The sequence below is a fragment of the Rhinoderma darwinii genome, chromosome 3 (genome assembly GCF_050947455.1).
Source record: "Rhinoderma darwinii isolate aRhiDar2 chromosome 3, aRhiDar2.hap1, whole genome shotgun sequence".
Lineage (NCBI taxonomy): Eukaryota > Metazoa > Chordata > Amphibia > Anura > Rhinodermatidae > Rhinoderma > Rhinoderma darwinii.
Window position 1 is genome coordinate 162,786,842 of NC_134689.1, and position 16,109 is coordinate 162,802,950.

At 39.7% G+C, this 16,109-nt stretch overlaps 1 protein-coding gene across 2 annotated transcripts; it reads right to left on the reverse strand.

Annotated features, from left to right (window-relative positions):
• Positions 1–2,191: 2,191 nt before the first annotated feature.
• On the reverse strand, positions 2,192–15,414 carry PHLDA1 (pleckstrin homology like domain family A member 1). 2 transcript variants are annotated; one of them, XM_075856985.1, is made up of 3 exons: positions 15,211–15,414; positions 13,422–13,993; positions 2,192–5,524 (listed from the first exon to the last, which is right to left on the reverse strand). In XM_075856985.1, the coding sequence occupies exon 2, from the start codon at positions 13,903–13,905 to the stop codon at positions 13,447–13,449; it is 459 nt and encodes a 152-aa protein (XP_075713100.1). In that variant the 5' UTR covers positions 13,906–13,993; positions 15,211–15,414; the 3' UTR covers positions 2,192–5,524; positions 13,422–13,446. The 2 variants fall into 2 exon arrangements, with proteins under 2 accessions (XP_075713100.1, XP_075713099.1); XM_075856984.1 differs by lacking the exon at positions 15,211–15,414 and having other exon boundaries at positions 13,422–14,101.
• Positions 15,415–16,109: the final 695 nt, after the last annotated feature.

Here is a 16,109-nt window from a genome sequence, read left to right on the forward strand (position 1 = left end):
CCAGCCTTGTGTAGGTCTATGATCTTGTCCCTGACATCCTTAGAAAGCTCTTTGGTCTTGCCCATGTTGTAGAGGTTAGAGTCAGACTGATTAATTGAGTCTGTGGACAGGAGTCTTTTATACAGGTGACCATATAAGACAGCTGTCTTTAATGCAGGCACCAAGTTGATTTGGAGCGTGTAACTGGTCTGGAGGAGGCTGAACTCTTAATGGTTGGTAGGGGATCAAATACTTATTTCTCTGTGCACAATGCAAATAAATATATATAATTGTGACTATGTGATTTTCAGTTTTTTTTTAAATATAATCTATCTCTCACTGGTAAAATTAACCTAGCCTAAAAATTCTAGACTGTTCATGTCTTTGACAGTGGGCAAACTTACAAAATCAGCAAGGGATCAAATACTTATTTCCTTCACTGTATATATATATATACATATATATATATATATATATATATACACACTACCATTCAAAAGTTTAGGGTCACTTAGAAATGTCCTTATTTTTGAAAGAAAAGCACAGTTTTTTTCAAAGATAACATTAAATTAATAAAAAATACACTCTATACATTGTTAATGTGCTAAATGACTATTCTAGCTGCAAACGTCTGGTTTTTAATGCAATATCCACATAGGTGTATAGAGGCCCATTTCCAGCAACCATCACTCCAGTGTTCTAATGGTACATTGTGTTTGCTAACTGTGTTAGAAGGCTAATGGATGATTAGAAAACACTTGAAAACCCATGTGCAATTATATTAGCATTACAGTTGTGGGTTCGATTAAACTCTCAAAATGGCTAGAAAAAGAGAGCTTTAATGTGAAACTCGACAGCCTATTCTTGTTCTTAGAAATGAAGGCTATTCCATGCGAGAAATTGCCAAGAAACTGAAGATTACCTACAACGGTGTGTACTATTCCCTTCAGAGGACAGAACAAACAGGCTCTAACCAGAGTAGAAAGAGAAGTGGGAGGCCCCGCTGCACAACTGAGCAACAAGACAAGTACATTAGAGTCTCTAGTTTGAGAAATAGACGCCTCACAGGTCTTCAACTGGCAGCTTCATTAAATAGTACCCGCAAAATGCCAGTGTCAACGTCTACAGTGAAGAGGCGACTCTGGGATGCTGGCCTTCAGGGCAGAGTGGCAAAGAAAAAGCCATATCTGAAACTGCCTAATAAAAGGAAAAGATTAATATGGGCAAAAGCACACAGACATTGGACAGAGGAAGATTGGAAAAAAGTGTTATGGACAGACGAATCGAAGTTTGAGGTGTTTGGATCACACAGAAGAACATTTGTGAGACGCAGAACAACTGAAAAGATGCTGGAAGAGTGCCTGACGCCATCTGTCAAGCATGGTGGAGGTAATGTAATGGTCTGGGGTTGCTTTGGTGCTGGTAAAGTGGGAGATTTGTACAAGGTAAAAGGGATTTTGAATAAGGAAGGCTATCACTCCATTTTGCAATGCCATGCCATACCCTGTGGAAAGCGCTTGATTGGAGCCAATTTCATCCTACAACAGGACAATGACCCAAAGCACACCTCCAAATTATGCAAGAACTATTTAGGGAAGAGGCAGGCAGCTGGTATTCTATCTGTAATGGAGTGGCCAGCGCAGTCACCAGATCTCAACCCCATAGAGCTGTTGTGGGAGCAGCTTGGCCGTATGGTACGCAAGAAGTGCCCATCAAGCCAATCCCACTTGTGGGAAGGGCTTCTGGAAGCATGGGGTGAAATTTCTCTCGATTACCTAAGCAAATTAACAGCTAGAATGCCAAAGGTCTGCAATGCTGTAATTGCTGCAAATGGAGCATTCTTTGACGAAAGCAAAGATTGAAGGAGAAAATTATTATTTCAAATAAAAATCATTATTTCTAACCTTGTCAATGTCTTGACTATATTTTCTAGTCATTTTGCAACTCATTTGATAAATATAAGTGTGAGTTTTCATGGAAAACACAAAATTGTCTGGGTGACCCAACCTTTGAACGGTAGTGTGTAAATATATATATATATATATATATATATATATACCATGTCTAGAACATGTTGGAAATGTGATCTAAATTGCTATAGTAAAATGTATATGATTTTACTGAGTCAACATGCTAGAATTCTTTGCATATTCTCTGCATTAACATTTTTAAATAATCGTCTGTTAGTCGAAATAAAAGGTAATTTCCATTGGTAGTTTATTTGAAATGGAATGTCTTTAAAAAATAAATCACATCTTTCAGATATCATGAATACTATTTACACACACAAAGTGGCAACAGCATTGTTTCTTTTTCACAGTAGGTGACATGATAAAACATTTGGCAGATGATTGCAGCTTTAAGATTCTCTCATTTGCATATCCTCCTAATTTGCATAATATGAATAAAAAGAAACAGAACAGCACAGGAACTCACACAGCCAGAATCCATGATTGTACAAGGGCATCATCATAAAAACACATTCACATGCATTTATTAGATAGTACCTTTCAGCAAGGGCAGCTAAAATGTCATTGTAATATAATTTGAACTTCAGAATATATTTATCATATTATGTTTGATGATTTATCTCTTATTCCACTTGTAATTATGTTAAGGTTTCTATACATAAGACATGATGTATTGCAGAGGGCTGTAAAAGACACAAGCCCTATTTATGCTACCTGTGAGTTTCATATCTACCCCTCTGCATATCTGCGCATCTATTTCTTAATGCGTGGGTCTACCATAAAATGCTGTAGGTGGATCACATTCCCATCCAGACATTTTTGGAGGGCACTTTTTTGGCTTGCAGCTATCATCAATACATCAACGAGTGAACTGACATCCATGACACTTGACAGAGCCCCAGAAGACCTAAGAGAGGAAGCTAAATTCATGCTTTAATGCTGTTCACGTACTGATCTGGTGACATCAGTACTGAACAACTGTATGAACACATTCTTCAAAACACTGCACTGAGCCAGCACAGGACATGTCACTGGAAAATATGTGCTGCCCACAAATTCTGCCCTTTGCCCATTGAGACATTCTAAATAGCTCAATGTTCCACTGTTGCTTGGCACTTTTATAGACTTACGGTTCTGGTGTTTTATAGTTATGAACACTTCTGAAAAAAGAGGAATCTGTATTTCTTTAGATATTGTCAAACTGCAAGTCTTCGCAGGTCCTACTGTCTATAAATTGACAAGTATACTGGGATTTTTAGTTTCCATATAGATGGTCAACCATAGCCAGCTGAGTTGTATTTTGCATTGTACTTCTTAATGTGTGCCATCTTAAAAAAAATAATAAAAAAGAAGAATGAACCCCCACTTAAAGAATGAACCCCTATATACAAGGGCATTATACAAATCCCAAAGATTTAAAGCAGCAAATACAAAGGGAAAAATTTTTTACATTTACACTTCATTTTAAACAAAGAAATATTATTTATGTGATTTGATGCATATAAATTATTACCAAAAGGTTTCCCCAAATAGGATCTCTCATAGAACAATCTAATATCAGGCTTTCTCTTGTGAGAGGAACATACGAGAAATCATTATCTAAAGGCAAGTACAACAATATGAATACAAACTGATACTGTACAAATAAATCCATCAAGGGTATATACATCACTGACACCTGATCAGGATCGCTATAAACTGGTCATGGATACAGGCACGTCCATACCTGAAAACCTATGTAGTAAGTGACAATTGAAAAGGCAAATTTTTCTAGAATGAAACTTTGCAGATTAAACAGTAACAATTGAAGTTTAGACTGCTTTAACACTTGGACTAAAATAGCATATGGCTTGGCAATGATACCCATTGTTGCCAGTTATGCCTTCTATCCTCCATAGAGGACAATGTAAGAAATACCGGAACCGAGATGAATTGCACAGTAAAGACTGATCCGAAAGCATCAGTCATAACAATCTGATGTACTAAAAGAGTGTACACTATATTATCACAAGTTTCAACAAGCCCTTACAAATCCTATGAGATGTGGCTACAGGGGACTGTAACAGTTATAATGGACTAGAGGCAGCTATAGAAATAACGGCGATCACAACAGTATTACCCCATTGTGAAAACCCTTTTCCCAAATAACTCACAAAATAACAAGCAGTATTTCTGTGCCTGTTGCAAACTTGTAAATTAGCGGCATCATTTCATATTTCTTTTCAAGCAGTGATGTTAAGCTTGCGCTTACTGTTACGGTTCTGTAGTAGATCTAGAGAATATGTTACTATGACTTACTGAAATAATATGGGTATTTATTGGCATTTATAGTCATAACAAAAGTGTATGATAATGGTATCTATTGGCAGGGCAGTTTCTATAAAATAACGGTCCCCAACCAGCGTCTTAGAAGCGACATATGGCTCTTAGGACCCCTGCATGCGGCTCCTCAGCTATTGGCAACTTCAGAGAGTATTGTGCACTAGTGGAGCCAAAGACGTCACAGCATTATTAAAACTAGGTACTAAGGTCCAAACTATATTACTAGCAGTTATCAATATCAATTTGGACATCTTTAAAATGCTTTTTACCTTTTAATACTCAGAGTGGCTCGACACAAACTGTTGGTTTTGAAAGAAAGTGTTTAGAGACCTACAAAAGGTTGGGGACCTCTGCTATAGTACATAATATTTGTCCCTTTTTGCCGTAGATATCTTTAAACCTTATCATTTAGATCATGTTATTATGATACATTTTAATTGAAACAGCCTAATATAAGCATATGTATGACAACAGGTGTACAACAAGTCAATTTTGTCTCTACCTCTGAACCAACATTCAGGTTTGACTCTCCTTTTTTACTATGAGGATGCTTCTCTTCAACGTGAAATTTACCCAGGTCGGGGAGTAACAGACATACATGGAGCACTCATCCGTGAAGTTCTCTCAACTTGAGCTAATGGAAGCTGCGTTCTGGCTACAAATATACAGCGGCTAAAAGTTGCAAATCCAGCTGACAACACAGAGATAGAAAACATCAGATGGGAATTATAAGCCTGACCAAACAGAACCATTAGATCCTATTGTTTGATTTTCATCTTCTTCTGTCTTTCAGGTTTATTCAGCTGAAAAAATAAATATTTCATCTGGTTTAACATCAGGTGTGGATTTCAGTAGAAAATGTCTGTGTCCTCCATAGTATGGAAAGCAAAGAAATACAACCTATCCTGTGCTTAGGTGAAGCGCTGATACATTAACACTTTCAGATCGGAGAAGCCAAGCAAGATGTGGAGCGGATTAGACATCATTACACTGGGCTGATCGCCTAATGTTTGGCACATAGCAAGAAAGGAAGAAATAAATAGAATACAGTAATTAAAAGTACATTGTGTCCCCTGTTTTTTCCATCCCCAGTGTACATCCTATGGTCCATAGATAACTGCAGACATTCCTGCATGTCTTCATCTGCAGCATTGTGTTCTTAGTCCAGCATAGTCATATCCAAATGTTTTAATATATTAGTAGAGTTGAGCAAAAGACTTCTTGTACCCAGTAAAGTGCGTCCTTAATTCAACCTGTAAAACAGCAAATACACAGTTAAATTGTGACATATGCAGATATTGTAATATCCATAAGCCCCCCCTAGTGGTGTCCTGAATTTTATCTTTTAACCCTATGGCTGTAGGAGGGGCGCTCTGTAACAGAAAAACAGCTCTGACCCATATAAAGATATAGGGGTCATAAAATGAAGAACAATAGAAAAGATAAAGAATTTAGTAAAAGAAAAAAAAAATACTATATCAGTTATAACTGTGCTATTGGAGAGTTTCGCACTTATAACTCACACAGTATCATCATTAAATGTTTGTCAGCTTCCAGGGACATTGCTGGTCAAGTCATATGCATCAATCTATACTTGACCTCAGTATGTCCAAGGCCAAAATACAAACTGCTGAAGTCAGTAAAACAAAAATTGGGTTAATCTACTTTCAGCCTTCAAAGTCTGAGAAAATATCGCCTTGCAAGATAGAAGTAAAGAGAAATAAGGCATTTTTAGCAGATTTCACATGCCTGGGCGAGAAGAAACATAGTACTAAGTATCAGTGTATTAAATTAATTATATTTAGCAGAGTAAGGCTTCGTTCACATCTGCGTCGGGGTTCCGTTCATGGGTTCCGTCAGACCTTTCTGTTAGGGGAACCCATGAACAGAAACTATAGCTTTCCGTTTGCATTACCATTGATTTCAATGGTAATGCTCCTGTTGCAAATGGTTTCCGTTTGTCTCCGTTCCATAAGGTTTCCCTTTTTTTGGCGGAAACAATAGCGCAGTCGACTACTGATTCTGCCAAAACAGCAGAAAGCTTACTGAATGGAGACACATGGAAACTATCAGCAACGGAAGCATTACCATTGAAATCAATGGTAATGCAAACAGAAAGCTATAGTTTCCGTTTGGTTTCCGTTCATGGGTTCCCCTGATGGAAAGGTCTGACGGAACCCACACGCAGATGTGAACGAAGCCTAAGGGCCTGTTCACATCACTGTTCGCTTTCTGTTCCGGTGTTCCGTCTGAGGTTTCCGTCGTGTGAACCCTGCAACGGAAAGTGAAACCACAGCTTCCGTTTCATTCGCCATTGATCTCAATGGTGACGGAAATATCGCTAATGGTTTCCGTTCGTCACCATTCCGGCAGTTTTCCGGTTTTCTGACGGAATCAATAGCGGAGTCGACTGCGCTATTGATTCCGTCGGAAAACCGGAAACCTGCCAGAATGGTGACGAATGGAAACCATTAGCGATGTTTCCGTCACCATTGAGATCAATGGTGACTGAAACGGAAGCTGTGGTTTCACTTTCACTTTCCATTGCAGGGTTCACCCGACGGAACCCCGGAACGGAAAGCGAATGGTGATGTGAACAGGCCCTAACTTTCCTTTATATGGATACTACATGCTTGTGCATGTCATGTGAATTATTCTGCTTCAAGATTTCATTCGGCTTCAAGATTTCATTTGAATAATGTACTACTCACAAGTAAATAAGATACAATAAATTTACTTATGACTTTAGGATTAAAGGAATATCCCAACTCATAACAGAGTGTGTTAGGGCCCATTCACACGAACGTGAATAACGTCCGTGTGTTGTGCATGGAAATCACGTGCAGCACCAGGCCCCATTGATTTCAATGGGGCCGTTCACACATGCAGGAGTATTCGCGCAGCGAGAGTCCGTTGCGTGAAAAATAGCATGTCCTATATTGGAGCGTTATCACGCACCTAAGCGCCCATTGAAGTTAATGGGTACGTGAAAACCATTCAGCGCACACGGATTTGCATCATAATAATAAAAAAAAAGATGTGCTTTGCGAGTGCGTGAATAACTGATGCATAGAGCAAGACACACAGGTTTTTCACGTGCGTGAATCTGATACGCTCGTGTGAATGTAGCCTTAATGTGTTAAATCAAAAACAATGTTCCACAAACGTAAGATGACCATATATCTATATTATAATCTTGAAGCACACACCACCTAAACACTAATGATGCCACCATACATCATGATGTCACACTAAATAGCATCTATATGCTATCTATATACTAGAACAATTAAGTATATAGGATATATAGGATATATGGATATAGGTTCGACTAGCGTCATTCCATTATTGAGAAACTGGAATAATATGTCCTATCTCCATGTAAAACCCCCTCAAAAAACAAGGGGGCACTCCCTCCGTCTGGAGAAAAAAAGGTTCAACCTGCAGAGGCGACGAGCCTTCTTTACTGTGAGAACTGTGAATCTATGGAATAGCCTACCACAGGAGCTGGTCACAGCAGGGACAGTACATGGCTTTAAAAAAGGCTTAGATAATTTCCTAGAACAAAAAAATATCAACTGCTATGTGTAGAAATTTTTTACTTCCCCTTTCCCATCCCACTTCCCCTTTCCCATCCCTTGGTTGAACTTGATGGACATGTGTCTTTTTTCAACCGTACAAACTATGTAAGGGCGGGTTCACACATGGCGGAATTTCACTTAAATTCCGCTGCGGACACTCCGCAGCGTTAATCCGCAGCGGAGCCGTTTCTCCATTGACTTTCACTTTAATTTAGCAGTGTTCGTTTACACGATGCGTACAATTCCGCTGCGGAGCATAGGCTGCGGAGCGGAATTTGGTGTCCGCAGCATGCTCTGTCTGTTGCGGAGCAGTGGCGGACTGGTTGCGGACTCATGGCGGAATTTCTCCATTGACTTCAATGGAGAGTCAAAATTCCGCAATGAAGTCCGCAGATCTTATGTGTGCTGCGGAGCGTATTGTTTTTACTACCATGACATTTCTTCATTCTGGCTGGACCTATGTATTTCTAGGTCTACAGCCAGACTGAGGAAGTCAATGGGGCTCCCGTAATGACGGGAGCGTTGCTAGGAGACGTCTGTAAATAGTCACTGTCCAGGGTGCTGAAAGAGTTACGCGATCGGCAGTAACTGTTTCTGCACCCGGGACAGTGACTACCGATCTCAATATACATGTATCTGTAAAAAAAAATATAAGTTCATACTTACCGAGAACTCCTTGCGTCTGTCTCCAGTCCGGCCTCCCAGGATGACGTTTCAGTGTAAGTGACGGCTGCAGCCAATCACAGGCCAAGCACAGGCTGCAGCGGTCACATGGACTGGAGCGTCATCCAGGGAGGTCGGGCCGGATGCCGAAAGAGGGACGCGTCACCAAGACAACGGGCGGTAAGTATGAATTTCTTTGACTTTCACTAGGGAAAGTGCTGTCCCTTCTCTCTATCCTGCACTGAATAGGGAGAAGAGAAGCACTTTTCCTGCAGTCCGCAGCGGCCAGTCCGCATCAATTTTCTGCACATTTTGTGCAGATCCGCTGCAGAATCTGCAACGCAGATTCTGTGCGGCATTGATGCGGACAGTTGCGGAGGAATTCCGCCATGTGTGGTCATGCCCTAACTATGTAACTATGAACCTCTGCAATCCCCAATTGCAGAGTTGAAGTTCGTTTAAGTTGCAAAGGGAATCTTAGGTCTTATGGGCCAATAGCAATGTTATAATGTGAAAGTCCTATGCTTCACCAGTTATATGTTAATGCTTACATATGGAGACACCACTAAGGTTCTGTTTACAATGGTGTTATGATCTGTTTAACGGATCCATTACTATCTGTTTTTATTCCCACTAACTTATATTGGATCTGTCAGGTTATCATTTTTCTACTGGATAAAATAGCACAGCATGCTAAACTATTCTAACCATCAATAAGCAACAAAAACCTGACTTGAAAATAACTAACACAAGTATGAACAGAGCCTAACAATGCCAAAGCACAGAGTGAGAAGATCCGCATAGGAGAATACTGGAAAGAACAAACTCCTTTTTAGCCTACATTTGGGAATTGCTTAATAGTATGAATCCCAATAACCTTCCACAGTATAAGAGATTCATATTTCTTTTATACTTCCAAATAGGTTAGAAAATATTGAGAAAAAATATGCATTTGATATTTAAAATGGAGAATTAAATGAAGACTCGTATATAAGGAAATTAGATCCTTGATCTGAAGTCTGAGGTTAAAATTAAAATTACGGGTATGTATTTGGTTTGAAGTATTCACCAGAGATGTTCCTTAATACTTGCTAATACTAGTGGATTATCTCTCAAAGATGTGCATAATTTACCTGAAGAAATAGTTATTAAATTATAAAAGCAATTTTCTCGTTACAATTCTCTACACTACCTAGAACAATATGTGGGATGCAGCATATCTTCATATGAGACCTTTCTCTATGATAACACATAGATTAACCCATAAAAGTCAAATGACATAAATGTACGTCATCCCGCACAATGCAATACATGCACATGTACATCATCACTGCAGCAATTCCGTTACGTGTGAACAAAACCTATCCCTTGCTATGGCACAACCCTCCTTCTATGAAAGACCCTGATTTCATCATTAGGCTCCTTTAGATGAACGGAGTGGTGTTTGCTACAGTGAAACATCGTGGTATTTTGGTGTATCCAACTTGGATATGACACAATAATAGGCTTGGAAATAAAGACATATGTGCCAGGAGCTGGACATGATAATAGACGCTGTGTTAGCTCACATCTTTAGCACCCAAAGACTATACAAAGCATAGCATAAACTTAGATGAAAGGAAATACAGTGAAACTTCTTTGAGATGACCATCCAAAATTGCTTTAAAATGTGGTCTTCTAAGGGGGTGGTCTTCTCAAAGAAGATGGGCTGTATGCATAGTATATGGTGGAACTGAAAATCGGTCACAGGAAATCTGGTTTGGATAAGGGGTGGTCTTCTCAAAGAGGTGGTCTTTTGGAGAGGTTTCACTAATACATAGTGTGTTCTACCATAATCATCTATGATGTCATCATTACATTGTTATATGACCATCAGCAGCTTTGTTATTAAATGAAGAAAAGGCTAATATTTAACAAATACCACAAATGCAGTTAAAAATAGCAGGCGATCCAGTATTTGTTTACCACTTCCGATATTACAGAAGATAAATAAGGAAAGTATCAAGTGAATCATTCCGCCACTCCTCTGTTTTGCATTTCAAAGCATTCATGTAGCAACACTGAGAATACACACCAGGGGAAACATTTATAAAACAAGCAGGCACATTAAAAGCTTATACTGAATGTGTAAGACTAGAGGAATATTATTTTTAACCTTGCAAACCATAACTGAGGTGGAACATCATGTCCCATGACCCTCAGAATGCCAATATTTAAGAGTCAACACTTTGAATAGCCAACATAACGCTTAAAGGGTCATTCTTTATCCAATCAAACAGAATAGAATAGAACCAAATAGTGCTTATTACAGGGATGGACACAATTCTGTAGACTTCAGGAACTACTGGACTTAGACCACAGAGAAGCCAATGTAACTTTGTTGGTGCCCTGGAAATAAGAACTTTCATAGACTTTAGTACAAACAGTTAAAAAATTTAGGCACCATTTGCAAATTTCCAGATTCATTTGCTACCTTGCTCTTGGTTTTTGCCAGCTTTAGTATACTGCCCTTTTCAAGTGTTAGCCATAATCCTCATATTAACAAATATACAGAAATGAATGTCCTTACTTAAAAACCAATTCAACTCAAACTTACAATATGCAATTTCTACCCAGTTAAAATCTATTCTCATATCCCTATTAAACTCTAAACTCCATTAAAAGGTTTTCCAGGTCATGTAAAATAGTGGCACTGGGAACTGTCAGTCGTGAAGTTAAAAGTGGCACAGATACAGACAGAGCCCTCAAGAAGACAACCCCTTTCCATACCTCCCATGAAGGCATATGGACATTATAGGGTATATGAATGAGACCTCCTTCTATAAGCCTGAACGAGAGCAACTAGTAAAGTTAGGCTACTGCTTGGGTAGACTCACCCTGGCCATGTAATACATGGTTGCCCATTCACTTGAATGGGTGCCATGTAATACTGGATTTCTCCTGCAGTGACCGTAACTTACCCTGGCGATATCAGCTGTGGCTCAGTGGTTAGCACTCTTGCCTTGCAGCGCTGGGGTCCGCGTGGAGTTTGTATGTTCTCCCTGTGTTTGCGTGGGTTTCCTCCGGTTTCCTCCCACACCCCAAAAAAACATACCAATAGGGAATTTAGTTTGAGAACCCCAATGAGGACAGCAAAAGAGGACCTCTGTACAGCGCTGTGTAATATGTTGGGGCTATATAAGTAACTGAAATAATAATAATATGTGGAAACATACAATAGATAATGGGCATAAGGGGCTTTGTGTGTGGCATATCTATGAATATCATACACTACCAGGACTTTTTGTATACATTTTATAGTTTCACGTAACATCCACACTTTCTATATATACAGAATAGTACTAAATGTGGATTCTCCTATCATTTGTAATGTTTTCCACCTCTACCTAATGTTGGAGGATATTAGGTTATATATGTGAAGATACGAATTGTCTTGCCTATGAGCAATATAACCCCCATAAAGAACATATACAAAGGTTCCCCATGAAATGTATGAGGAGCAGTGAAATGAAGCATGGGCTCCCTTGCTGTGGCAGTGTTATTCTTAGTACTGTGCAGATGTGTAACCAGATGATTGTAGCGTATACTGTGACAGGACAAGAGTATCATTAAGCAGAACAAAGAACAGCACCACTATCCAGGTGCAGCAGCCACAAGTATATAGTATACAGCCAACACATAGCACGAGGGTAGTGTAAAGTGCTCAGTACAACTACTATTAAGCTTTGTAGAACAGAGACCTTGCTCATTTAGCTAAATACTTTCCTCTAATCATCACTAAGGGCTCATTCAGACGAGCGTAATACTTATCCGTGTGCTGTGCGTTGAAAAATGCATGTTACATGCATGCAATGTAGGAAAAACACATGTTACATGCATGCAATGTAGGAAAAACACATGTTACATGCATGCAATGTAGGAAAAACACATGTTACATGCATGCAATGTAGGAAAAACACGTTACATGCATGCAATGTAGGAAAAACACATGTTACATGCATGCAATGTAGGAAAAACACGTTACATGCATGCAATGTAGGAAAAACACATGATACATGCAAGCAATGTAGGAAAAACACATGATACATGCAAGCAATGTAGGAAAAACACGTTACATGCATGCAATGTAGGAAAAACGCATGTTACATGCATGCAATGTGGGGAAAACGCATGTAATGTAGGAAAATGCTGCATTTTTACGTGCGCAAATCGTACACGCTCGTCTGAATGTAACCTTAGGCTTACTTTAATTTGTGGGTTTCTATAACGCCCTTTGAATTCAATAGAGAAATAGCCATGTATGTGCAGTTATCTCTGAGGCCTCTTCTTTTTGAATATTGGTGGTGGTCCAACAACGGGACCTCTCTGATATATCTGAGGGACATGTCAGAACATGCTACAATGTTAAACCCAGGCACAAAACGTATTACCCTTCCTCTAAGCGTATGACTTCTCTGCAAATGTATCCCAAGCAATAATATACAAGAAACAAATGACAAATGTGAACTAGGAATAAAAAACATATCCAGACTATAGCACAGTATTTGTATTAATGTAAAGTATTACTTCTAAATACTAAAACGCCCAAACATAATACTATATATGTAACAATATGATCCTATGCGCATGTTTTTAAAAGTTTTTACAGACTGCAGAGCTAAAACTATTCTATTTTCTACAACTTTTATATCAATAATGTTAAATTAAATAAACATTAGCTCCAGACAACAGAATATTCCTAAACAAAAAATAAGAGACTCGTCTATTGGAGAATACTTATTTATACAACAAAGCTGGATGTGAGATGTCTTTAGTGTCACATATATGTGAATACATTGTAACAGAAGCCCAGCTGAGGTAAAAGCTGTCCCTATGTGGCTCGCGTGGCCCTTATTGTGGGTGTTACCTGGAATCAGATGGAAATGCCGGGGTTATGCCGAGTTGGAGGTGCTCCTGATGCGGTGGCCATGCTGCTGGACCAGGTGCTGCTGCTTTTGGCGGGTGGACTTGACAGCCAGGATCGCTTGTCTGTTCTTATATTGCACCATCTGCAATGTGATCTCTGCATTCCAGCCCTCGTCCTGTGGACACCGAAAATCAATCTCCCGGCCCTCTGCCATGACCACCGTGAAATAGACATATTTGCCTTTTCTCTCCACACAGTCCACCGTCTTCATGTTCGAGAAATGCAGCTCTTTGATCCTGGCAGGTTCAGTAGGAGAGCCCGGTTGCTGCGGCTGCTGCTGCTGCTGGTCCAGCTGTTTGGGTGGGATGAGCAGAAGACCTTCCTCGGTCAGCAGGCACCTCTTCTTTTTCCAGAGCTGCAGCAAGCCATCGCTCCTCTTCTCCAGAAGTCCTTCCTTCACCACCTTACAGCTGCTCTCCAACATGCTACCCAATGATGGACCCAAGTGCCAACTGTGAAGCCCTGCTGAGCCTGAAAGGGTATAGGATAACGATCCAATGCGAGAGCAGACTCTGAAAAGGAATCATTAACAGTGAGGCAGTGACAATGCAATATGCCAGGCAGACAGCAACACTGTGGGCAGAGTGTGACGGCAGCAGCTGCAATCTACTCTGACTCGCTGCTTCTGCTGCTGCTGCTGATTTCCAGAATATGGCGTTTATTAGAGGTTACAAATGAGCGCCACCTGCTGGCTACTTTGCGGCGTTAAAACTTTCTATTTTTTTTTTTATAGGGAAGACCGTCTCCTTATAGAGTACTGCACTATCCCTAAACTTTGCAGCTTGTAAAAATGCTGGCATTATAAATATTTTTCTAGATCGGTAATCCCACTTTGGAATACTAAAGTCACCCCCCCCCCCCCCCCACTCCCAGCCTGAAAATTGCTGCTCACTTATGCAGCAAATGTACATAAGGACTTTAGGTTTACTGTTCATTTAATTATTTTTTTTAAAAACACCCCTAAATTTTTTAATGTCAGCATCAAAGAGTGCGGAAACAAGTATTTTGTTATTTTGAAGTAATAGTAATTATATATATTATAATTATATACTCAGCAAATCTTCCAGTCATATTAATATTATACCCAATGCATGAATCTCTATAAATTCATATACATGATTTCTACCTCCACTTTTATTGGTCTACTTTACATTACAACGCTGCCACATATCCAGGCAATTAATATTCCTCACACAGGATAGTAAATGTATTTATTGCGTATTAGAATCTGGCATTTAGATAGAGATGTTTGATGAAGTAGCAGAATAATAATACTTCACCCAAGAACACATGACTCTAAGACATTTCAATCACAACTATAACCTTATTTAAAGTGATAGATAGCTTCAGAAGTTGAGCCTCATTGAATTCCATCAATAGATATATCTACATTGAACTAGCGATGTAGCAGAGCTGAATTTGTCAATTCATCATTGTGTTTTTCCATAGTGCTAAAGGTAAAGCTTGAGTTATCATAATGCAGCGCTATTTACATGACAGATACATTTGTATCTAAACACTAGTGCAAATAATAGAATGCAATACAATCCAGTTTACCCCCATTGATCATATTACAGACTACCCCAGACTAGTAGAATGCTACACTGTACCGGATTGATATTAATTTACAACTAAATCAAGTATTGTACTCTGTATCACTTGTACATGGAGTTTATTGGGGGATGGTATGCTATTAAATAACATCACAGAGAATAAATGGGATACTTACTTGCCTAGGAGGTCAGTAATGCGTGATGTCCCACCAGGCGGATATATAGATATATCAAATAAATCCTCCAGTAAATAATAGACAGGCTTGTAATAGGGAGAGCAACTCTATCCTGTGTGACTGCAACAGCTGCAGCCTTGAGCTTTCCCTGGAAAATCTTCCCCTCTGGCTTTTGAAGCAATTCCCGCCCACTGGCAGCAGCAATCCAGAGACATCAGAGCCTGGGATGGGATCTCGCAAGAACCGTTCAGCCACAGGCCTGGAAGTTGAGAGGAAGGAGAAGAGGGGGGAGAGACAATAGAAGCCGCACGCCATTCATCATTCCTGCACATGGCTTTATTATTAGATTACATGGAGCAAAAGAGCTCAAGTTGGGAAAATGTATCAACGAATGACCTTATTTTCTAACACGTACTGAAATTTCCGCCGTTTTTGTTATAGCGGAAGCATTATACCGCCTAACATTTGTATCCCCTTTTGTGAGATATGTTTAAGCCCCACCCCTGAACGATCATAAAACATCCCAAGAACACAAACTCATAGAAGGGCCTTTGGTTCGCTGCCTGCCCTGTTTCTGTATTATCATTTTGCATAAACTTTGCCAGCCCTGACCACATATTTCTACGTCGACGCTTCTGTTTATTGATTCTGTTACCTCACTTTAGAAATACCATCTGCTTGGCCGTCAGTGGTTGCTATTGGATAGTACCCAGGAGACACGAGGGATCCCCTGCTCAAAGTCCATGCGCCCCGTTTTAAGGCACAGATTGCAAATTCCCTTAGGCTACATTCACAAGACAGTGAAAAACGGCTGTGGGACGGACGTTTTTAGAACAATGATGTTCTATGGGTGTATTCACACGGCCGTTTTTTTAACGGCCCGTGAATATTGCCTGTCA